This window comes from Carassius gibelio, chromosome B5 (genome assembly GCF_023724105.1).
Source record: "Carassius gibelio isolate Cgi1373 ecotype wild population from Czech Republic chromosome B5, carGib1.2-hapl.c, whole genome shotgun sequence".
Classification (NCBI taxonomy): domain Eukaryota; kingdom Metazoa; phylum Chordata; class Actinopteri; order Cypriniformes; family Cyprinidae; genus Carassius; species Carassius gibelio.
Genome location: NC_068400.1, coordinates 25,542,456 through 25,567,191, shown reverse-complemented (window position 1 = coordinate 25,567,191; position 24,736 = coordinate 25,542,456). Strand labels below are relative to the sequence as shown.

The 24,736-nt window shown below is 36.5% G+C and overlaps 1 protein-coding gene across 3 annotated transcripts in view; it reads left to right on the top strand.

The window, feature by feature from the left end:
* msh3 (mutS homolog 3 (E. coli)) overlaps positions 1-24,736 on the top strand; it is a 46,088-nt gene that overhangs the window by 8,532 nt on the left and 12,820 nt on the right. For all 3 annotated transcript variants that reach the window (XM_052556997.1, XM_052556996.1, XM_052556998.1), the window contains 12 exons: positions 8,522-8,652; positions 10,049-10,157; positions 10,983-11,067; positions 11,667-11,776; positions 14,612-14,744; positions 16,280-16,467; positions 16,659-16,827; positions 17,918-17,982; positions 18,334-18,450; positions 18,656-18,763; positions 19,573-19,687; positions 21,893-22,050. In XM_052556997.1, the coding sequence (XP_052412957.1) occupies positions 8,522-8,652; positions 10,049-10,157; positions 10,983-11,067; positions 11,667-11,776; positions 14,612-14,744; positions 16,280-16,467; positions 16,659-16,827; positions 17,918-17,982; positions 18,334-18,450; positions 18,656-18,763; positions 19,573-19,687; positions 21,893-22,050 (1,488 nt within the window). The remainder of the gene's footprint in view (positions 1-8,521; positions 8,653-10,048; positions 10,158-10,982; positions 11,068-11,666; positions 11,777-14,611; positions 14,745-16,279; positions 16,468-16,658; positions 16,828-17,917; positions 17,983-18,333; positions 18,451-18,655; positions 18,764-19,572; positions 19,688-21,892; positions 22,051-24,736) is intronic.

Sequence of the window (24,736 nt, the reverse complement as noted above, 5' to 3'; positions counted from 1 at the left end):
ATGGTTTGTGCATGAAAGAGAATTGTTTGTGTGGAGCAGCATTTACTGTGAATTTAGGCAGTCTGAGATGCACGTAACCTACATGCATAAAGCACATATTAAACCTGCAGCACATATATTTAATTGCTTTGTGAACTGACAACAGCAAATGCTTTATTCTGTTTTTTTAAATGGTTTTAATAATTTTGTGCCGGCTTAAAAATGGTATAATAATGCTTTCCTTGGATTCTTGTCCATGGAATATGCACTCCAGGATCAGGTTTGGCTATTTGCCATGGTATATGCTCTCCAGGAGCAGGTTTGGCTATATGCCATGGTATATGCTCTCCAGGAGCAGGTTTGGCTACCTATGTTTTGGAGGAAATTTGCAAAAACCGGTCAGAAAAACATTAACTATTGGCAGTCTGACATTTCCTTCAGAGGACATTTCCAGCAGATCCATTGATGTGCAGTCCTCAAACTGCAAAAAGTGGTGGCTAAATGCAGACTGCACTTCAGTGATTGACGATATGTAGGCCTCCACAACACCTTGCTGCTTGTCAGATGAAGGCACTTTGCCTGTTCTTTTGTTAACAGCCTGTTACTGGGATAGAGGTAGATTGGTAAGATTGTGAAACATGAATTCTGTATTTACTAGTCCTGTATCCAGATGCCTACTTCCCTTCTATATTGTATGCGAAAACATTAAATATAGTATGTCTGAATTCAAAGTGTTTGTAAAACAGTAAGCAAAAAGTTCCCAGATGACCTACTACTTCCAGCAAGATTCTGAAGTGCCAATCCAATGAAAGTTTTTTTTATTTTTAGATTTATTTTTGGCATTTTTGCCTTTTAATTTGGTAAGACATTAGTTAGACAGGAAGCAAAGTTGGAGAGATAGAGGGGAGACTGTACCGGAAATGGTCTCCGGACCAGGACTCGGAACACAAGATTCCATTGACTCCATTGACAATTTACTATCCCACGAGGTAACACTTCTGCAGACTTTAGTCTTGACTAGGGTTGGGCCGATAGATGATTCCATCATCCATCACCAATGGCTGACAAACATCACTATGTTGACCCAGCATAAAAATATAAAATATATATACAGTGGTGGCAAAAATGATTGGAGAGGTTTAAGTTGTTTTTGCTGAATTGGCCATTACAGTACCCATAAAACAAACTATTGCCGGAACTACCGAAGATGATCGGAATCTGCTGGAACACTGAAAATGATGGCCCTCAAAGGCCCAATCCCAATTCTACCCCTTAGCCCTTCCCCTGTCTCGATTCTCTTTGGATAGAGGGGAAGGGGTAAGGGGAAGGGCCAGATAAATCTTTGTTTGAAGGGCTTTCGGGACCACACTTCAAACGAAGGGGTATGAATCATCTCGGCAACATGGCTGCTGCAGCGAACAAAAAGACACATAAATGTAAGATTTTTTGGCCTAAATAAAGATTTTAATGAAAAGTAATCATTTTTTTATGTTACATTCAATTGTGAGTTCATATTAATGGTCATGTTACTCAAAGAAATGTTTGCAAAAAAATCGCTGATATTTGCTAATGTCATATCATTACAGACTGCATGATAGTGCCAAAGCATAAGTCTGATCAGGGCGATAACTACCGTAGTCACTGATGGGGGCTAATCCCCCCAATAATTAGAAATCGCTAAACCATTTTCTCAAATATAGCCTATTCGAGAGAGAGAGACAGAAGTGGAGGTTGCGTGTATTCGCGTTTGTTCGTTTATCTTTTTAGAGTGAGTTTACTTAAAAACAGCGATTGTATCCTCTCGTCGCCGGAAAATATAATGTAGCGATTCAGTATTTAAACTGTATTTAATAAAAGTTGTGGGGCAGCGTTGACAAGTTTATTTTCTCCTGGATGTGTGAGCTGCGCGATTTCCGATATGTGTGTGTTAGTAAGCAGCTCATTACTACAGAACGATAATTAAAGGCTCTAATCCACACCAGCACACCAGTATATGTAATAGCAAGACGACGAACGCTGATGACGTGTGACGTCATGGTAGTGGTGTCCCAATCCTATATCTCAGGAAATATATTGACACAACGCCAGAGAGATGTGCTGCTGTAATTGCTGCAAAAGGGGGACATACCAAATATTAAAGTTAAAAGTGGATAAAAACTTGGGAACCATTGATCCAATACTCTCTGTATTGGTATCTCTCTGATACTGGCATTTTCTGCTGGATCAGGTATTGGTAAGACGAGATCGATCCAAATCCGATATAGTGCGTATACTATTCTTTTATTGTTAAGCCCCACAAAAGACACAAAAACATTATAAAGTACTATAAAGATTTCATGCACTATATTCCAACTGTTCTGAAGCTGGTCTGTAGTTTTAATGTGAGGTAGACTAATATTTCAGTCAACTTTATGTAAACCCTTCTCTCTGCTGCGGCTGTCTGTCATCCTCCATTCAGCATTCAAACTGCTGGTTGCGTTCGGTTTCGACAGTCAAGAATATGAAATTCTTTCTACAGTAACCGATTTAAAACCATTTAAAGAAAAGGCACAAACTATTGCACAGATTTAGTACACTTTGCTTTTTGTGGTGAGTCGTCTGCCTCCCCCCAATTATCATCGTCACCCCGTCCCTTAATCACCGACAGGCTCCCGACCGGAGTGGGTGCATGAGAGAGGAGGGGCACTGAAATAACCTGGGCTGGCGGCATGTGATGAGGCACACCTGACGCAAATGGAGCCTCATCACCGCTGCTGTTTAAATGCTGAGCGTGCCTCTCTTCGGGAGACCGGCCTCTTCCCAGACCGGTGTCTTTGCAGGTGTCATCATGGGTCCAGGAAGGCAAGGCAAGGCAAGGAAGGTTGCCGGAAGGGTGCGTAGAGGGACTCCTGTGCAACCCGAGACGGGAGCTGCCAGACCCGCAGTCCGGACGAGAACCACGCCCGTTACACGGCTTCCGGGCCATCAAGCCCCTTCAAGCACAACGGCCAATGAGAAGGATGCTTCCACTCCTTACCTAGACTCTTCCTTCCTGAACAACACCTGTCCTGTACAAACCCCATAGCATGACAAGATGGCAAGACACCAGATCCCCTGTTTACTCTGGACACTTTTATTCCATGTTTTGGTTATTTTTCTGTTCATAAAAGCCTCTCTGAGGCCTGACGCCCCCCCCCCCCCCCCCCCACACACACACAGTGTCTGTCGTTTGCTCCACCTGCCACAATTAGTATCTCTTCACTTTTTGCTTTGAAAATGTATATGCTGCAGGCTGTGCTTTAAGTTGTCCAAGACTTTAAGGACAGTAATGACAGTTAAAGAACCACCTCAGTGGAACCTTAAACGCAAGTTGTATTGCACCAGGGAAAAATGGCTACTAACTGGCTGGCAACTAGTGCTTCATCTAAAAAAAAGGGTGTTGAACAATTAGAAATTAGAAATGTTTTTTGTAGTCACCAACACAATTTCAACTCTGCAGGTCCTATCTGTAGAACAGGGGTGTCCAATCCTCCTCACGCAGGCAAATATACTGCAGAGTTTCTTTGGCCAGTTCCAGCACATTTGCCTTGAAGTTTCTGGTGAGTCTAAAGACCTTGATTACTTTGGTTCAGGGTTGGAGCTAAACTCTACAGGACCGTGACCCTCCAGGAAGAGTCTTGGTCACCCCTTTGGTAGAGGAACAAGACCACTTTCAATGGCCAAAAGTAACCACACTTCTGGAAGTGACGTAATCTTCAATAACAATGATTAGTCATGAGTAAATAAGTGAGTGAGTAGTTTTTTTAAAGTGCTAGCTTAAATTCTGTACTTGCTGGGAGTCCCGACAGGTGTCCAAGGGTCATCACAAACCCAAACATAGTAACTTCCTGAAGAAAAAGAAAAATGACCATTGCAGTCCTGATAAAGACACTGTTCATTTGACAGGGGCAACATCTCTTGTTTTGTCTTTTAAATGAGACTGATGTTGTTGATTTTATTTTTGAATTGCTCATCCCTGTGAGAAGATAATAGATTAAATTAGTGAGGAGCACATGATCCAGGCAAGAATGCAGTCACCCCTTCAAACTCAATCTATATCTTTCTGTATTGTCCCATTTGTAATGCTGAAAATACTGCATCTTTGTGGTGTTTTCAGAAAATTTATTTGAGAATGCCAACCAACCCAACATGGTGACACCAATGACAAGATTTTGGAGGTGGGTTTGCTTGACCAATAACAGAGAGATTGCAGTCCTGATTGGTGTATTTGTGCAGAAATTTCATACCTATGCTTTAATTGTCCTGATCACACTTACAGTCTCAACTCTTCTTTTCCTAATTATGGGCTTTTGGTCATGTTCTCCCTGTCTTTGACTTATCTCCAGCTGATACTTTTTTTCTTTTCTTTTTTTGCCTCATTTTTCACGTCTGTCCTTGTGGTTCTTTGCTGTTCTTATCTTTCAACGCTCTGTCATAATTTTTTGCTGTTCTTATCCTCCAATGCTCTGTCATAATTTTTCCATGAACGCAACCTTTAATATTGTATTAAAGGTGCTAGAAAATCTGGGAGGAAAAGAAGCATGAAGCAGAATTATATGTCAAAGTGTTTAAAGGTTAAAGCCTCTGACCTATTCACCTGAACAACTGTCAAGTCACCGCGTAGGCATTTATGTTTGCATATAAGCTTTAAAGGGCACTGTTGTTAGATGGCTTAAACTAAAGACTTTTTGAAATGAAGTGTGTGAACTATGCAGGTTTGCATAAGTGCTGTCGGTAAGCCTCAATTCTATCAAGTCATGGTTTATGTTTGTTTTTATATGTAAGTAGGAAATTAATAGCATCTTATAAAGTGTTTTAAAGGGACAGTTAGATCAAAATGAAAATTTTGTCATTAAAGGTACAATCTGTAAGATTTTTGCAGTAAAATATCCAAAAACCACTAGGCTAGTGTTATAAATGTTGTCCAGCTGATTACTAACAATAGCTCTAATGTTTCCAACTACTTGTAAATCATGAGAAAATTCCCATTCTAAACAGTGACACGGGCAGTGCAGTCGCCTGTCAATGACGTTAGTTACCCTTTGTTACCGACGTAGAAACCACATGACAACAGTGTGTGGACAAATGCGGAAGTAGCTTCGCAACAAACTTCAACTAAAAAGAGATGCTGATCTCGCAAGTGTTTTACTCGACAGGTGAGTTGTTTTGATTCGTACCTTAACAGAAAACGTATGCTATTATACCGATCAACAAGATTAGTATTATAGGGCGCCAAACGCGGGGTATCGCATCTCTAGACCTGCGCGAGGATGCGTCTGATCCATAGTCTGATCGCGTCTTTGCATTGATTTTTGTATGTAATCTACTCGCGCAAATCGTTGAACTCGTCTGATTGATGGCCGTCAGCGGTTGGGTAAAAGACAGCAAAACCCATCATTCCACGCTCCTCCTTAACGTCATCAAACCACGCGATTGTTATTGTTTTGGTAGTGCGCCCTCTCCTGGCAGGCCCTACAACCTGTACCTTTAATTGCTCACCCTCATGTCATTCCAAACCTGTAAGACCTTTGTTCATCTTCGGCACAGAATGGTAACTACATTGTTATAATAATCCATGTGACATTGGTAGTTCAACCTTAATTTTACAAAGCTACGATAATTATTTTTGTGCACAAAGAAAACAAAAAGAATGACTTTTATTAAACAATTTATTCTCTTCCATGTCAGACTTTGACAACATTCACAATAGTACTATGACACACAAGTCATTATTTTTGTTTCTTTGCGCACTAAAAGTATTCTTGTAGTTGTATAAAATTTAAGGTTGAACCACTGATGTCACATTGACTATTTTAATGATCTTCTTACTACCTCTCTGGGGCTTGAGGTAGTTGTGTTGCTGTCTATGCAGGGGCAGAAAGCTCTAGGATATAATCAAAAATGTCTTAATTTTTGTTGAAGATGAACGAATGTCTTATGGGTTTGGAACAATATGAGGGTGAGAAATTAATGATGCAATTTAAATTTTTGGATGAACTATCCCTTTAAAATCTGCACCCACTTCAGTCAACCTTTGTATTTTACTATTTCTAAAATATAGATTATGGGGGGCCAATTGATCATCATTGTTAAAATCTCACATTTGTTCTCCATTTTTCGATTCCATTCTTCATGTTGCTGTAAATACTATACCGCAGTACAGAATAATGTAAGGTATACTGGTTTCCACTGCCAACCATGTGCTGTGCACTTCAGTTCTCAGGGGTGTGATAGTGAGGGAGGGCCCATAGCAACTGTTGCCGAGTGGTTGCCGTGCTGTGGGTTAATGAGAGCCTCAGGGGAATTGCAGGTGGTGTGTTGAAGATGCCACTGCCATCAATTTCTCCCAGTGTGAGCTGGTTACTTGAAATGGATTCTGAATGCTCATCTGCCATACAAATCAAACTGCATTAGTTTATTCATACACAACACAATCACACTGTGTTACAGGATTTTGTCTGTTTATTCCTTAAAATAACTTGGCAAATTGCCTTAAATTTTGATTATTTGGCTTTGATAGCAAATAAGGGTATTAAAGTTTCTACATTGTGGGTCAGAACTGGTCTTTGAATTAGTTACCTTTCAGGTAAAGCATCTGTTGGCTTGCTCTCAGGGCAGCAATAAACATTGAGATAAACACTGTTTAAAGTACAACCAGGACACATGTATGCAAATAATGTAATGGAAAGTTTTGACCCAATCTTTCATGATCATGTACATTTTGTTACATTTTGTAACAATGAAGGATGTGACATTTTTAAAGGGGTAGTTCACCCAAAAATGAACCAAATTTTATTATTTACTCACTCTCATGTGGTTCCAAACATGTTGAACATAAAAAAAGATATTGTGAAGAATGCTGGTAATAAAACAGTTGATGGGCCCCATTGACTTCCATTATATTTCTTTCCTTGCTATGGAGGTCACTCCAACTCTTTGGTTCTTAGAATTCTCCAAAATATCTTGTTTTGTGCTCAACATAAGAAATCAACAATTTGGAATGACATGAGGCTGAGTAAATGATGACAAAATGTATTTATGGCAGTAATGCATACTGTAATTATTTGAGAAACTGTCTAGAATATTTATATTTGAATAAATTAATTTCTCTCTGCAAGAATATTTAAAACTAAGACAAAACGGTGATCAAAATGACCAAAGATATTGCCTTCTCTAAAGCATGTATATAAATCTTATTGTTAAGAAACAAGGCCATAGATATATTCTGATCCAGCTATTTCTTGTGACTGTGTTTGCATTAGTTGTAATTTGTGGGAACTGTCACCCATGGGCACAATACTGTTTTAAATAAATTATTACTATTTGTTTTTTCCAGCAAGTCGATTACACTGTTGGGGAAGATAAAGCTGGATGTACGCTTGCATAGGCCACATATGTTCATTGGTTACCCCAGCAACAGCACAGAGATACAAAAAAAAAAAAACCCTGTGTCCTTGAGATCTCTGTGGTGCTGAATGGTGGGGAAGCAAAAGTGAATGGACTGATGGTGAAGCGTGTGTGTGTGTGTGTGCGTGAGGCTAATATGCACCTTAAATGCACTGAGAAAATCCACTGGTATTGAAGGCTTTAGCATATGGAAAGAAAAAAAATTGAATTTATCTTTTTAATAATTTATAGTATGTAACAAGAATGTTTAGTAATCCTAATTGGTAATTTTGCAAACATGTCAAGCTCACAATTCATCCTAAAATCAAAACCTTGTTTTTTTTTTCAATTATTTTCTTTATAAATTGTCACACAACTGGAAAGTTAAGCATCCCTGACTTAAATTTTCTGTATTTATTTATTTATATATTTATTGTAGTACTTAAGGTGGTTCTCATTACATTCTCATTATTGTAATATAGTTATTATTACAATTTCAGGAAGGAGACATTTGATCACATTTGAAAACATTTGTAATGTTACAAAAGATTCCTTTTACAAAAAAGCTTTTCTTTTGAACTTTTCTATTCATTAAAGAAACCCAAAAAATGTGTCATGGCTCTGCAAAAATAAAAACAACTGTTTTTAAACTCCCCATAACTAGAGATGTTTCTTGAGCAGCAAATTAGCATATTATAAAAATGTCCAAATTACCATGTTACACTAAAAACTGGAGTAATGATAGCTGAAAAATATATTTTTATTTACATATAGTTATGGCCATAGTGCGCATAAGAGACGACTTCAAAAACTTTTAACAATCTTATGAATGAGAGTTTACATTTGTTTTTATGTATCCATAATGACAATAAATAATTCCATGACATACAAATATTTTAGTAAAATAATATATGTTAATATACAATGAGAATTATTTTTTTTATTTTCGATAACATTGACATTTCTGTGTCAATGTAAACAGTAATTTTACTTTCTTATTTTCATTTTTTTTAGACGTGTTATATGGTACACAGAATGTACAAAGTATGCAAGAGCATTTTCCCATTTCTCCTAGAGGTTTCACCTGGTGCAGTTTCCTGTTGTCCTGTGTGAACCTACTGTTTGTCTCCTCTTTCAGTGTTCAAGCAGATGACCGAATTCGCATTGAGAAACGAGAAAGCTCCATGTTTGAATACCCAGCTGCAATGAGAATTATCAGAGATTTCTACAGAGACACCCCTCATCCAGCTGTGGGAAACCAGGAAAAGGGTAAATGGCGCTATCTTTGTCTCCTGTCTGTTTTTTGATGTCTGACCTCCAGACATGATGAATCAATCATTGCCCAAACTGATGTGAGGTCCGTGTGTTTAATTGAAAAATCCTTCCCTGTAGGCAGAAGGGTGGCAGATCAATGTCTGCTGTCCTTAAGGCTGGACATGTGTAGGACAAAGGATGGTGGCTTTCCCTGGCAAGACGGTGACTAAATCACCTTTTTGTCTTGTTAGGGATCCATCAATTACACACAACAAACTCCCTCACCATCACTGAAAGTTTTCTCTTATGCTGTATCTCAAATGCAGCATGATTTCACGTACGCTGAAAAATATTGTCAAGCAACAAGTCATTAGTCTAATTATTGTCCCCAAACACCTTCTGTCATGTTTATTGAAAATATGAATGTCACAAGCCAGCAACGCTTCAATACCAAGTAGATTTGAAAATTAAAACACAGTAACAGTCCAGTTTTTTTCTACAGTATTTGTGGCAAAAACCAGCATGAACATGAATACAAAGTTAAACCTGTGCTGTTAACTTGAATAATTACTTGGGAAAAAATATCGGCAACATTTGCTGAATTAAGAAATAATTTAAGACTACATGCTTTTATTTTAATTTAATTCATTTTTTTATTGACATTGTGACAGTGATTTTCAGAAACATAAGATTAGTTATGATGTCAAAATCGATAGAAAGAATTCTGAATTTCAAAGGTTTATATAGATTGCTTAAATATCGGTATTGTGACAACCTTACACTGAGCGCTGAGTAAATCTCTTTGTTTGCAGATTTGTAATGCGAGTAGAAAATCTAAAAATCTTGAGAATGATACACCACCGTTTAAAAGATTTATTTAAGTCTCTTATGCTCAACAAGGCCGATTTTACTTGATTTAAAGTAAATGTAAAACAAATTTTGACAGATTTTACAATTAATATTTGTAAAATATTATTTCAATTTATTCCTGTGATGGAAATATATAGAAATTCAGAAATCTTGTTAGTATGCCGACTGGGTTCTCCGGAAACATTTATTAAACTCGATGTTTTGCTGCTTAATAGTTTTGTTTTCAGGATTATTTGATTAGTTGATCAATAGAAAGAACAGGAAAAAAAACATAATTAATTTGAAATAGAAATTTAATAGAATTCTATTCAAATTAATGCATATTTTCTGAATAGAAGTATTAATTTAATTAATTAATACTTATTGGCAACAAAGTTTTGAACGGTAGTGTATATGGAAAGGCAGAAACTTTAAAAATCTTTAAGACATGTGAACTGACGCCGACTCAGTTTGTCCAATTGCACATTTATGCTTAAAGCACAAAACAGTATAGTTAAATAATATAGTATGTTTTTACACATTTTCCCCCCTTTCAAAATAGGTTCCTACTCCCTCTGTATGGGTCTGGAGAGCCCCATCATCTGCTGTCTTGGTCCTGTGATCCAGTATCTGACTGAGTTTAAGCTAGAGAAGATTTTACTGTGTTCCAGGTACATTTATCAAATTGCTCTAAGTCCATATGACTGACTTTATTCGTTGGAATGCAAAATTATTAAGCAGTTTAGCACAGTGTTCCGGCTGCTTTTTTCCACACAATGAAAGTGAACGGGGACTAGGGCTGAAAACATGTACATTTGGTGACCAAAAAAATCATTTTTCTGCTTTCCCCTTTGGTTTCAGTTTCTGTTAGTTTGGATTTGTGCTTTGACAGTGCTTATTGTCTGGTAATTATGAATATTTGAATAATGATTTAGCAAACTCAACAGTGTTCACTGTGTATTTCCTGAATGAGTCAGTGTCTGCTACACCTACATTTTCCTCTCTCTTTGGCTGATGCTTCAAACACATTGATGAATCCAGTGGCATAGCATGAACCTTTTAGGCGACAAACTTTTATTTTTCCTCCTCACCTTAAGTACTAGACACATCTCACACCTTCTTCCATCAGGCATATAGGTATTAACAAGGGCCTTCGTTTATCCAAGTATAGCGTAGCAGCAGGAAACAGAGCCCAATCTAAATCATGATGTAAGCAGAGTGTCACCCCTGATGTGTGAATGTTCAGAAACGTCCTGTAATTACAGACTGATTAAGCATGTTCTTTAAAGAAAAATAAGAGGTGTAAACCTCACTGACTTTCTGAAAGGGCCTTAATTAACATGCATCATTAACTGAAATAGGGCCTTGCTACCTAATAGTTTGTCATGATTGTGTATTGTTGCTAGTCAAAGATGTGAAATAGTGTAAAGATGTAATTATGAAGCTAGAGTTGTTTATGTGGAAAGCACATTTTGTTTGTGTTATGATGTTTGCAGCTCGTTCAAGCGGCTGTCGAGTGACACTGACCATATGCAGCTCAGTGCTGCTACCATGAAGAACCTGGAGATCCTGTGCAACCAGGTCAGTCAAACTGAGGAAACATGGGTGATTGAGGTCCTACTGTTTACACCTACTGTAGTACTAACATCCATCTTGGGTGATGATCTGATGATTACTTGTGCTCAGCCATTAAACATTGCTATTCATATAATACGTGTCTAAAGTGATTCTTCAGAGACCACTTGTGGTTTGATTTTGGTAAGGGAAGTGTCTACTTATGACTATGTGCATCTGTGTTCTGTGAAATCTTGTTTCTGTACAAAAATCCAAGAAAACTTCATGTTTGTAAATAAGAAATGCATTTCAGTTTCTGCTTTTTAGATGCTAATTAAAATAAAATTTGATAAACAGTAAATTTGTGTAAACGTGCGATCATGTGACTGTCAGATGTTCGTCTTCTGAAGCTCAAGATGCTGATCATCTCCTGCAGCCACTAAATCTTTTCACTCAAATTAGATTATGCTGAAAAATATTAATAAAGTTAATTACAAGCATTTCTTACTGGTGGTCTCAGATTAAGGGATAATAACATGGACGTTTGTGTTTTGTTAACCAAGTGATCTATCTATTGTCTAGGATGTTGGTTAGGACTTCATAATGACTTTTTTCATTGCTGTCAGACCACAGGTTCAGTAAAAGGCAGTCTGCTGTGGGTTCTGGATCACACTCAAACTCCATTTGGGAAGAGACTGTTAAGAAAGTGGGTGAGCCAGCCGCTGAAGTCTGTGATGTGAGTCATTTTTTAATTTTATTATTCAGTAATCACAGTGACTTGAATGCTGGTATGGAAGATGGAGAGTGATTGTAATGTTGAATAGAAGTGGCATGCCCAGACCTTCACTACAGATAATATTGAGCTCTAAACTCCTAAAAGCCTTGGTTAATCCTAGTCCTAGAATATTTTGAAAACAGAGGAACTTTGCAGCCCTCTTTTCAGCCAGTGGTGGGATTACAATTTCGTTCTGGCTCATTTGAAAAATCTCCCATGGATTATGGGAAAACACTACTGCATATAAAAATGGATAACCTGCCATAAATGCAAGTTTCTTCTTTTTGGTTATGACTCAAATTCAGTATTTATGTTTTATCTTCCAAAAATTAAATTGGCAAGGCACTGTCTATCTGATGCCATCTTTATATGCCTTTTAAAGGTTGTGGGGGATTGTTTGGATCTGTGTGTGCTGTAATGCATGCTTACAAAAAATCTGATTATGTTTGTGGAGGAAAATAAATATATAAATATTTGATTCCATAACAGTTTAATCTTAAATCCACGTATTTTCCTGCCAAACCTCTTAACAGACATGTTGGGGAGCATTTTTAAACTGAGACTGTCATGCCATTGAATGTGATTTTTTTTTTTCATTTCAAATTAATCCTGTTCTTTTCAACTGTCTATTTATCAAAAAGACACAAAAGTATTAAGCTGTTGTCGGCAGAGAAAATAGAAAGATATGTTTCCTGAGCATCTAATTAGTATTTTAGATTGATTTCTGAAGAGTCATGTCATGTGACACTGAAGACCGGAGTATTGACTGCTGAAAATTAAGATTTGATAGAGAATAAATGGCTATTTAAAATATTTTAAATCAGAAAACCGTTATTTTTAACTGTATTGTACATGAAGTCACTTCTCAAAAGATGCAGCAGTACTAAGGAGACATGTCCAAAACAAATAAATTACTTTCTTTTTCAAACATTGTTTAAATGCCTTTGGATACCACTGAAGTCCAGCACACACTTTTAGTCATTGAATTAACAACACAGTCTTTTTGTTTTAATATGATGCAATTTCAAGTTTTCCTTTTTCTTTGGAGTGTTACAAGTGGTTTATGAATAGATAAGATAAGAAGTTGCAAAGACTAAAATCTCAAACCCAAAGAGATATTCTTCATAAAAATTAAGACTCGTTCACACCCTCCTAAAACGCCGCATTTAAACACGCCCCCACATGTCTGCATCACTGTGTGGAAATATTTGCATAACACTGCCCAAATGTTCACACAAAGAAAGAAGGCATAGCTTTGATTCTTGCTGTGGTATTGTTGCTTCCATCATGTTGTGGAGACACTGTGTGTTTGGTTGTGAAAGCGAAACTACTTTGTTTGGTCTTTCAAAAAAAAGTGACGTGACATTCAGCCAAGTATGGTGACCCATACTCAGAATTTGTGCTCTGTATTTAACCCATCCGAAGTGCACACACACAGAGCAGTGAACACACACACACACACACACACACACACACTGTGAACATACACCCGGAGCAGTGGGCAGCCATTAATGCTGCGGCGCCTGGGGAGCAGTTCAGGGTTCGATGCCTTGCTCAAGGGCACCTCAGTCGTGGTATTGAAGGTGGAGAGAGAACTGTACATGCACTCCCCCCATCTACAATTCCTGCTGGCCCGGGACTCGAACTCACAACCTTTCGATTGGGAGTCCGACTCTTACCATTAGAACACAACTAGAAATCAGCGGCTAAGTATGTACAACAATGTTCCAGAACAGTTCAAACTAAATATTCATATGTGTGCAGCGCATTTTACAGAGGACAGTCTCCTGCACTTGGGAGAGTAATCCACAATGCATCTGTGGCACAAAGGCTGTTTCTATAAAGTGGGACAATTACAACTTTGCAAGGATAGTCCGGTGATTCTGACTCACTGCCTGTTAATACGTTTTCATATTTAAAGAATTTCCCACTTATGATCCAAACGCAAGTTTTGAGCAGAGTAGAGTAGCGCTTGTTGTTTATCATTTCTCTAATCACATATGCAGACAAGATTTTGTGTTTACGCAGTGTGATACGCAATGCGTAGAATGACAGTATAAGTCATTATAATCAGTAATTATGTCCCCACTGGATGAAACCATTTCCTCTTTTTTAATGGGTTTTATTGGTTTGGTCTCATCGTGCTTGGAGATGGCTCTATAGTATGTTAAGCGGCATAACATATCCGTCACGCGCTAGAAGTATTCGGCAAATCACAACACACTGGATAGCTGGCCAATCAGAGCACACATCGCTTTTCAGAATGATGAGTTTTATAAAAATCGACGTGTTTCAGAAAGGCATGGCATAGAGGAGCAACAATAATGTACATTATGAAAAAAATTATGTGTTTTTTGGACCTTAAACCTCATAAACACATCGCATTACACAAAATACACTAAATAATGTTCTCTTTAGCAACGTCACATGACCCCTTCAATATATGCTTTTCTGAAGTAAACTGGCAATTCTTGCCTGTCAAGTTTAATAACCATTTTATAATTGATATCCTTTATTAAAAGACATATTTCTTTAAGTACTTTGGTGTAGTAACTCAGAAATATCTCTACTTTGTACTGCATCACAGCTGTATTATACCGCAGAGAAGCACTATGCGATCTGCTGATAGTTACGATCCTGCTTCACTTAGGTGTGCTGTTTGATACAGGCCTTTTTTAGCTCCAGTGGTTTATCTGGTTTGTGTACATAGCATCTGTTGACATATTCCTACAATCCCTACTGATTTGCTTGCTTCTGTTTATACTATTTTTTTTTTTTAATCCCTCTCTCTCTCAGTGATATCCAGGCTCGACAGGAGGCAGTAGCAGAAATGTTGTCTTCTGAGTCCAGTGTCCTTCCCTCTCTCCAGTCTTTGTTAACTCGTCTACCTGACCTAGAGAGAGGACTTTGCAGTATCTACCACAAAAAAGTAAAGCCAGTTTTACCTAAGCAATCACCATCTGTTTGAAATCAAGCCTTATCGCACAGATCCACCAGGAATCCATGCCTTTTTCATTTGTAATTCAAAATTAGTTTGAATTAGAGTGAACAACAATACGTTTCAGAACATAGTGGCCTTGGCGGCACTTAAAAGTGTCTGTCATGTTCTGTCTGAAAATGAAAACCTCTCAAGTCCAGAATATATTTTAGCTGATGGAAAGTTCTGTATTTTCCCTGCATTTTTTATTCCATTTGTTTCTGGAATCAGGCAGGAGATTGAAGGGGAAGGTGCTTAATGGCGTGTTTCTGTTGAACGGCTGTATTAGCATAATGACAAGAGTGGGAGCAAGAACGGGAATGATTATTGTTGTAGAGCCAGAAGGTCCTCATCAACCCTGCCTCACCTGCCTGTTTCTGTCATCTCATTGTCCTTCATTTATATATTTTTTTATTTATTTATAAATCAAAACGTGTTAAAGGTTTATGGTTGGATTTGCCTAAATCTTTATCATTGGTAGGTTAGAAATCACTGAATATTCAGAATTTATTTTTTCTGTTGTTTTGAATCTCAATTACCAGTGGTAGACTGCCAAAGTAGGACTTCCAACATAAATTAAATGTATGTACTGTAAAAAGGGTCAGAAAGTTTTTGCCTACAGGGGACTTTCACACTGTTTTTAATGAACACATAGAGTGGATATGTATTGCCTCATTATGTTTAGTTGGAATGACTAACGTTGAGCCTTTGGGAAATGGGCTTGATGTTTATAAACATACACAAGATCAAGCAGAGATTTAATTGGCTCCTTGGTGCTTACTGTCATCAAAATATGGAAATTACAGATTGCATACGCACAAGTCATTGGCATAATGATTAATGATCCCCAGCTCTAAGTTACAACTAAGCATTTCATATTTTTTCTGGTAATCAATATATATTTTTAGTGCTGTCAAACGATTGCGATTAATAAAATCCAAAATAAAAGTTTTTGTTGACATAATATATGTTGTGTGTACTGTTTATTATTATTTTGTATATATAAATACAAACACGTGCATGTGTATATTTAATAAAAGTATGTTATTTTTATGTAAATGTAAATATTATAATATATATATACTATGTGTGTGCTTTTATGTATACATAATAAATATACACATTACATACATGATTATGTAAACAAAAACTTATTTTAAATGCCATTAATCATGATTAATCAATAAATAAAGAATTTGAACAATAAAGAAAATTTGTTCATTATTCTGTCTTTATACTTCAAAAATCTTTATACTTTATATCTTCAAAAATTACTCCATATTATATATAGATTTTATGTTGTGATTCCTTGTAAGCCAGACTGCTGTAGTAATCATGAAGAGCTTACAAAGAGGCTGTTAATTGAACCTGGGGGAAAGTAGAAAGATATAAAATTTATATGACCCCTCCTTGACAACACAATGTGTTCTTGGCTATATTTTAAATACATGTTTTTCTGTTAATTTTGAAACTTTCTGTCTTGTCAGTGCTCTACTCAGGAATTTTACCTCATCACCAGCACTCTCTCTCGCCTGAGTGCTGAGCTTCAAGCCCTCATGCCTGCCATCCAATCACAGCTCAGCTCTGCCCTTCTAAAAAATCTCCTACTGGACACACCTCAGCTTCTAAGCCCCGCCCAAAACTTCTTAAAAGTACTGGATGAGAAAGCTGCAAAGTTAGTAAATTTCTTTAAAGATTTTGACTTAACAAATATTCATACTTGCCTTTTTCCAAATCCCTACATTATATTATATTATATTATATTATATTATATTATATTATATTATATTATATTTATTTTTTATTTATTTTTTTTTCCTCTATGTAGCTTTTCTAGTAAAATCTCTCTCAAACTAATCTTTTTAGGACAGGTAATAAGACCGAGATGTTTGTGGATCTGACGGACTTCCCAGTGATCCGAACCAGAAAAGAGGAAATCCAGAGTGTCCTATCAGACATAATGGAGCATCGGCGAGAGATTCGCCTGGTGTTAAAAAACCCTTCTTTGGACTACACCACAGTGTCTGGCCAGCAGGTAATAAGCGTCAAGGATCTCTTCTTCTGATGAGTTTCAGGAACTGAGCACCGAAGCCATTTTAACAAGCTATTGGTATTTTCCACAAATATGCTAAACATTGATTTGCTTTAAAGTCACAAGTGCCTTTTTGTTGCTGTGAAAATTGTTCAAATTTGTCAAGCTTAACTGTTACTTTTAAGTTATTTTAATAAAATAAAATGGTAAGTCTTTTTTTGTCACAAACAAATTAAACCCCACTGAGAAATAATTTAATTTCGAATTTAAGTTTGTTTAAATGTTTTGCTAGAAAATGCCAAACTCACAGAAAATTGGAGTTTCAGGTCTTTTTTTACCCTGTTCATGGAAAGGTGCACCCATGATCTATCCGATACTGCATTTACATTTACATTCACTCGTTTTGCAGATTATTTTATCCACATTTTCAGAAATGAGGATATGCTTCAATCGGAAGGTTTTTTTCCCCCTCACTATTTGGAGCCCACAGACCCTTGTTTGAGCATCTCTGTTGTATGTGATGCATTTGAGAACACCAAGATCTCATATCGGTTGTCTTCAATTGTGTGACAATATTTGTTTGGTAACAGACCTAATTACTAACTATTCTACATCATTCATCTACATGGAACCTGGAAAAAGACATTTTACTCATTCTGTTGTAGATATACTGTTGAATACTACTTTACTAGAAGATGACAGCTACAAGGACAGGGTCTGAAATGTTGCAGTTTGTATGCAGCTCCACATCTGTTTCTCCATCTGCTCACTGTTGCCATTCTCTCATGAATGCACAACAGTTTTTCCCCCTCGGAGTATAGACTCTGGCCATCCCCTTTTTCTCCCACCATCTAACATAGTGACAGAGCATGTGAGTCTAACATAGCGATGGCTTTGACTATCAACATAAAGTCTGGTCCACTTAGCATCTTATTCTGGTCAAGAAGAGTCACAGGAAGAGACAATATAAAGAGATCATTTTAAATCTTTGCTACTTACTTTGGACTTTGGATGATGGCCTAAGTAAAATAAGTTTTACACACAGTCTACAAAGATTTGACCATTGTCTCTTTTTTTTTTTTTTTTTGTGCAGTTTCTCATTGAAGTAAAGAACAGTATGTCATCTATAGTCCCGGCAGACTGGGTCAAAATCAACAGGTGGGCACCATTTGTTGACAAATTTGATCATTTGCTCCTTAAAATAGTATCTCGAATGTGCAAGGCTTCTGGTGTTGGCTGCTTCCACTTATTTTAGCTGGACAAAAACAGTTCCTCATACTGCTTGATATTGCAAACTGGTATTTGTTATCATAATATTTGAATGTATTACCATAATCATACACACACCGGATAGTAATGCAAAATTTAGTGTTTACTGCACTTTATTTTTCTAGTTACTTAGCTATAGTGGCTAATGATCTCTTGCAGGTTTGCTGGAAATAGCTTGCTTCTACATTATAAAATAATGTGGATACAAACCGATATTAAAGGTCTGTTTTTCATCCCCAGCACTAAGATTGTGGGCCGATATCACACTCCATTCATTGTGGAGAAACATCGGCGCCTGCAGACACTACGAGAACAGCTGGTTATTGACTGCAATCACGAGTGGATCAACTTCCTTCAGTACGTTGATTGGTTGAAATGCTTTCATCGATTTGTTTCATTATAGACTTTGAAATCTGGAAGCTGCTGTGAAGTAATTGAATCACATAAAACATGCATTTTATCCCCTCACTTTCCGACCCGGCAGCATTCTTTCTTTCTTTCTTTCTTTCTTTCTTTCTTTCTTTCTTTCTCAATAGCCTTCTCTCTTTTTTGCTGTGTGTAGGTTATTTGGGGACCATTACTACATCCTGAGGAAAGCAGTGTGTCACCTAGCAACCATGGACTGCCTCTTCTCATTGGCTCAGGTTGCTAAAGAAAATAATTACTGCAGGTATGGTAATGAATTTGGCTTTTTATTCCTGTATTCTTTGCCGGCTTCCTGTCATCTCTCATATTGCACAAGCATGCATACTCTTTCAATAGATTACCTAGTTCATCAAATTGAATATACTAAGCTTTGTTTCTAAGGCCTGTCGTCTATTCTTTTTGAAAATTAAAAAGTCAGATACGTGCAGTTCTGGGGGCGATTGTAGGGACTTTTCCCAGTCTTAAAGCTTTTTTTGACGCACTGAAGTGCAATAAAATCAATCATTTCTGAGCATCTACAAAGAAGCTCTATTTCTCCTTTGTGTTTGGTGAGATGCGCATAAAGCATCTTACATAAGCTTTCATAGATGAACGAGTGTAAGGGGACCCTGGAGCCCCCACATCTCCGTCTCTCCCTGGCCCGAATTGAGTCCAACAGTAGGATGAATCCCACCCCCATGCAGTACAGAGCCCACTCCATATCCCTCTGACAGTCTGTGTGGGGGAGTGGATTTGACTTTGAAAGCAGAGGTTTCCGCCAACTACTCCCCCTCTGCTCCTCACCGCCTCCCCCTCCCCCTCCCGCCTGTTCTGCAGAGCACCAGAGCTTATCCTCTCCCTCTGGACTTTTCAAAAGTGTGTTGAGCTGATACCATACATTACAAATCTTATATATAAGCTGTTGTGCCAATATGGAGTTCGTAAAACTTTATTTTGGCTAATTCATTATTGTGTTTTTTTTTATTTTTTGTTTTATCTAATTGTGAATTGTGAATACACTACTTTACTTTATTGGTGTCTAAAGCATCTGTTTTCTGTATGTCCTGAGCATAGGCCTGAGATTCTCGAGGATAAAAGTCAGATTTTGATCATGGCAGGCAAGCATCCGGTCATCACCTCGCTGATGGGAGTTGAGGATCAATATGTCCCCAATGACACTCATTTACAGGTGACAGTTTTTTTTTTACTGTTATTGTTTTTATAATGGATTGTTGACCCAGAAGGGGAGTTTACTCACCCTCATGTTTTTTCAGACCTGTATGAATTTCCTTCTTCGAATGTGCTGGGCACTTCACCAGAATAAAAGTGATCCATATGACTCATGCACTACATTCCAATTCTCTGATAAGAGATAAATTTAAATATTAGACTGATGCATTATGTATATTTTTGATATATAGTGTGTGTGTGTGTGTGTGTGTATATATATATATATATATATATATACACACAAAATTGACATTTTAAAAATTCAGTTTGTAATATTTAATAATGAGTAGCTGTAAAATTTGTTTTAATATTAAAATGATTTTTATACATGTGTATTATATACTGTACTTTATGATTTTGTGATGCTTAAATTCAGTTATATTCACTTAAATTCACTTGACGGATTTTTAGTGAGTGTTGTATTATTTTTTTTTATATATATATATATATATATATATATATATATATATATATATATATATATATATATTTTAATATTAGTCCATCCCTATCTCTGATAGTTTTGTGAGAAAAACAGACTGAAATGTAGGACATTCTTTGATAAATCTTTCCCTGAAGGTAGATCGAGCCAAATCAGTCTGGTTCATTCACACTTATTTTTGTGAACTGGATAAACTGATTCATTGAAGGCTCATCTCAAAATAATGATTCACGTACCTGTTCTGTTTCCTTCTAGTAGAGCTGAATTTGCACACTTTACTTGAGACACATATTCATGAGCCATATTATTATCAGTGCTTCCACATTCTTATGAACAACTCTTTTTCATAAAATGCCGTTGGGGCTTAAAGATCTTATATGAAACTTGATTATTGTTCCAGCATTTCATTGTAAAATAATGGTGAGGAAATCTGTCTGTGTGGTTGTCTTTCACTACAGGGTATTTTTTTTTACTTCACCTGTGAGAAAATGCTATTGAACCAGCAGCCAAACCTTTTGTATCGGCCACCCACTCTGCTATCCCAATTAGCATATGTTTTTTTAATACCTTTGTCACTTCTTTTTCTCCCTTTCTCTTCTCCCACCCGCCCAATCACTGGGCTTCCATTCAATGTGTGAGGGAGGCTTTAATAATACAGCCGTGTTGCTGGGTCACCACACTTTTCTTCACATGACTTGTCATATGCCCATAAACTCAAGACATTTTTTTTAAAACCCTTCTACAGACGTTAAAATGTCTGAATGTCATTGTGAACTATAACAAAATAACCATGTGACAACTGCAAACAAATGGTGAAATGGCATTTAACCAAACGGTGTCAATATACTTTTTAAATATTAGAACCATTTAATTTTTTTTAATATGAAAAATTGATAAAAAAAAAAAAAAATTATCACTTTTATAATCCCATTCAGTGTTTCTTTTGTCCTATAATATAATTTCATTTTATTCCTTATAAACTTAATTATACATTTTTGAATGAAATTTTTTTTTAATAATAAAATGGATATAGTTATACACATTTTTATGTATTTCTGTAATATATTCAACTGTTCAGAAGTTGTCAGTTGTTTTGTTTTTTTTTTTTTTAGAAAGAAGTCTCTGGTGCTCACCAAGGCTGCATGTAATTTAAAATAGCTGTTTTTTTTTTTTTTCTGTGATGGGAAAGCTGGATTTTCAGCAGCCATTATTCCAGTCTTCAGTGTCACATGATTTTTAAGAAATCTTTCTAATATTCTGATTTGGTGCTAATGCAATATTTATTTTAATTATATATGTTTACTTTTGTGGAAAACATGAAAAAACATTTTTTTTTGATTTTTTGATTAAAAGAAAAATCTTTTTTATATTTTTTTTACATTGTAAATGTCTTTATGGTCTCTTTTAATGCATCATTTCTGAATAAAAATATTATTTAAAAAAAGAAAAATGTTTTGGTGGACTGTATATTCTCTTGTCTCTGACCTTTCTTTCGATTTCATTATAAATTAATTTCTCCTTGTCGGACTCTTTCATGATAACTGAGCTGTGTTTCTGTCAAGATGATTGAGACCTGACCTTTGTGCTGCGTCCCTGATTTCCTCTTTATCTTTGACACTCAAGCAGTCAGCCAGAACATTAGCATCTACATCTGCTTGACCTTGAGAATATTTACTGGGATCTTGCACAAATATTCATCTGATTCCCTTTTGCTGTCTTCAGGGGGATGGCAAGCGAGCCATGATCATCACTGGACCTAACATGGGTGGCAAGAGCTCTTACATCCGACAGGTTGCTCTAGTGACAATCATGGCACAGCTGGGATCCTTTGTTCCTGCCAGAGAGGCGTCGGTGGGCATTATAGACGCCATATATGTCAGGTATCTTCCACTTGCTAAACACCACTTCCTTCTTAGTGGCCTGTAAACAATAGCTGAGAAAAGATTATTGTAGTTGTAAAAGGCCTCACTATGAGCATAATGCATATCATTTCCTGAGGTTGTCACAAAATGCATCTGAGATCTTTTAATTGCATATTATCTATGAAAATAAATTTCCAGACCTTTTATTCTCTACACTGTCCTTATTTCCCATTTTCTGTCCTAAAGAATAAAGATCGCTTTCATAGGAGATTTATCACAGCCTCACCCGATCTCCCATAATGCAGTATTAACAGAGATATGTAGATGGGTCATTCTCCAAAGGAACAGAAGCTTTGGAAACCATCGGTCGTCTTAAACCTGTGGAAAAATCAGCTCTTATTGAGATATTGTTTCTTTTGTTTTCTGGCCATTAGAGAGGAAGTTATGTATGACAGCACAAAGCTGAACTTTAGTGACCATGACAACACTTCAGGGGCTGAGCAGATTTGAGAGTTTGTGCTTGAATGATCCAGAATTGAACCGAGTGAAACCATGCCCACTAGTCTTTACACAGAACCCCGGTAACCACAGATTACAGAGGCAGGAGTGTGAGTCAAACCTATTCAGACCTTATGCCACATCTTCTGCTTGAAGTGATAATAGATTTTCAGGTGCTTGCCAGGCAATGAACGACGAGAATGAAAACATTGCCGTGTTAAATACATGCTAAAAAAACATGTCATAATTCACTTTGCACATTTTGCAATGAAGTCATTACTTTTAGTTAGATTTTGAATTGCAAGCATCCTCTCTTTATTTAAAATAAAAATGTTATTATGAAAAAAACTAATATTAAATCACAATTTATAAAAAATAGCAAGACTAATGTGTGAAATATGTACTGGTTTTGTTGGATTTAATTTTTAAATATAAATTAATTTGGATTTTTAAAATTTTAATTTTAAAAGCGTAATTTGAAGTTTTAGCAAGTTTTGCACAGTTATTATTTTTTTTATTTTGCGTTTTGTTTGGCTTGAATCTTCACAGGCATTAAGCAGAACATTTTCTCTTTTGTGTGGGGAAAAATAATAAAATCAAAACAAATGTATTTGCACCTCAAAAGCCAGCTTTATTTGTAAAAGGAATTCGTGAATATTTCATGTGAGTGTAAGGGGAGTGGTAATTTACTATCATCCTGTAATGTGTTCTGAAAACATAAAAAATGGCCTGCCTTTTTCATTTGGTCCTTTTAGGCTTCACTGTCACACAAATGGATTCGGTGGTGTTTCACCTCCCTCATAAATTCAAATGAAATATCTAGATTCTTGTCAAGTTTAAGTAAACCTGTCTTGCTCTTATTTCTTAATAACCTAAGTGAACTTCCAACCCCTCTTTACTTGCTTTAGTCTTTCATTTTGATGTGATTTATTAACATTGTTTACCGTTGTAGGGGTGGTTGATTTCTGCTGACTGTGCCAGTCATTAGGCTGTTAACATCAACAACATGCACAGCGGTTTACTAATTGGACTCAGATGCAAGTAGAAATGCCTGAAATCTATTGCAGATTTGTAAATAATTTAAGACTAGTAATAATGTAGAATTAATTATTTATTTAGGTCTTTTGTAAATGTTCCTAGCTGTTAGCATGCACTTTTATTTCAATGATATACAGCATACAATGACTGAGTGAATTTGTTTTTTTTTTTTTTTTTACATTTAAAGATTTTAAAGCACCAATGCAAGACCGTTCAGCAGGAAGAGGATCTGATGTGATGTAGAGTGCTGTATACTTTTTTTTACACCATCAGTCTAAATCTGTACGTACCGCTAACAGTGAAGTGCTGCCTTGTTAATTAACCCAGTCCTGGCACTATTCACGTCAGAAGATAATTGCCTTCACTCCCCAGAGTTGTGTTGGTTTGTTCCAATTAACAGGTCAAGATCAGGTTTAAACAGCGTTCGGTGGCCTATTCTGCACTCTGGTGAAGCAGACACATTGAATGGTTATCACATTTGCGTAGTGGGACTGTGGAATACTGGAAAAGAGATAACATCCTAAGCAGAGTCAAAAGCTTTTGCAGCTGTTTCGCTTAGATTTTGACTTTTCGTGTAACAACGGTTTGTGACACGCTCTAGATATTGTTTGGTAGCTGACATTAAATATCTTTGAAAAATGCACGTCACGCTAAACTCCATCCAAGATGGTTTTTAAAGGCATCTTTGCAATTCATTGATAAGAATTATCATGCATCCAGCCTTATGGTATTTAAGAGGAATTATTATTTATGGAATATTAAAAAAAAGTGTGAATTTATCACTCTGCCTGAGGTTTGTCAAAATTATCACTTTTATTATTATTATTTTTTTCCTTTCATGAAAGCATCGTGCGTCAACTATTCAGGCACAGAAGAAGAATGCTTTTTCATCTCATTTGTAGTGACATGCCCATAATAGCTATCTAAACTGCAGAAGTCTGCACAGTCCTGAGCATCTGTGTGAGTCTTCCGTCAAACAGACAGTATTTTGTCTTTTTTTTCACTGATGGAACACTTTTATTCAATAGCACTTAAGGTTTGGAAGCTCTTTTCCCCCTCTTTGTTTTGGTTGCGATAGAAACAGGAAGTTAAGTACAATTCCAAAAAAAGAAACATAAAGCATTAAATGAAACCCCTTTAAAGTTAAAAAGTTTTATCATTTTTAATA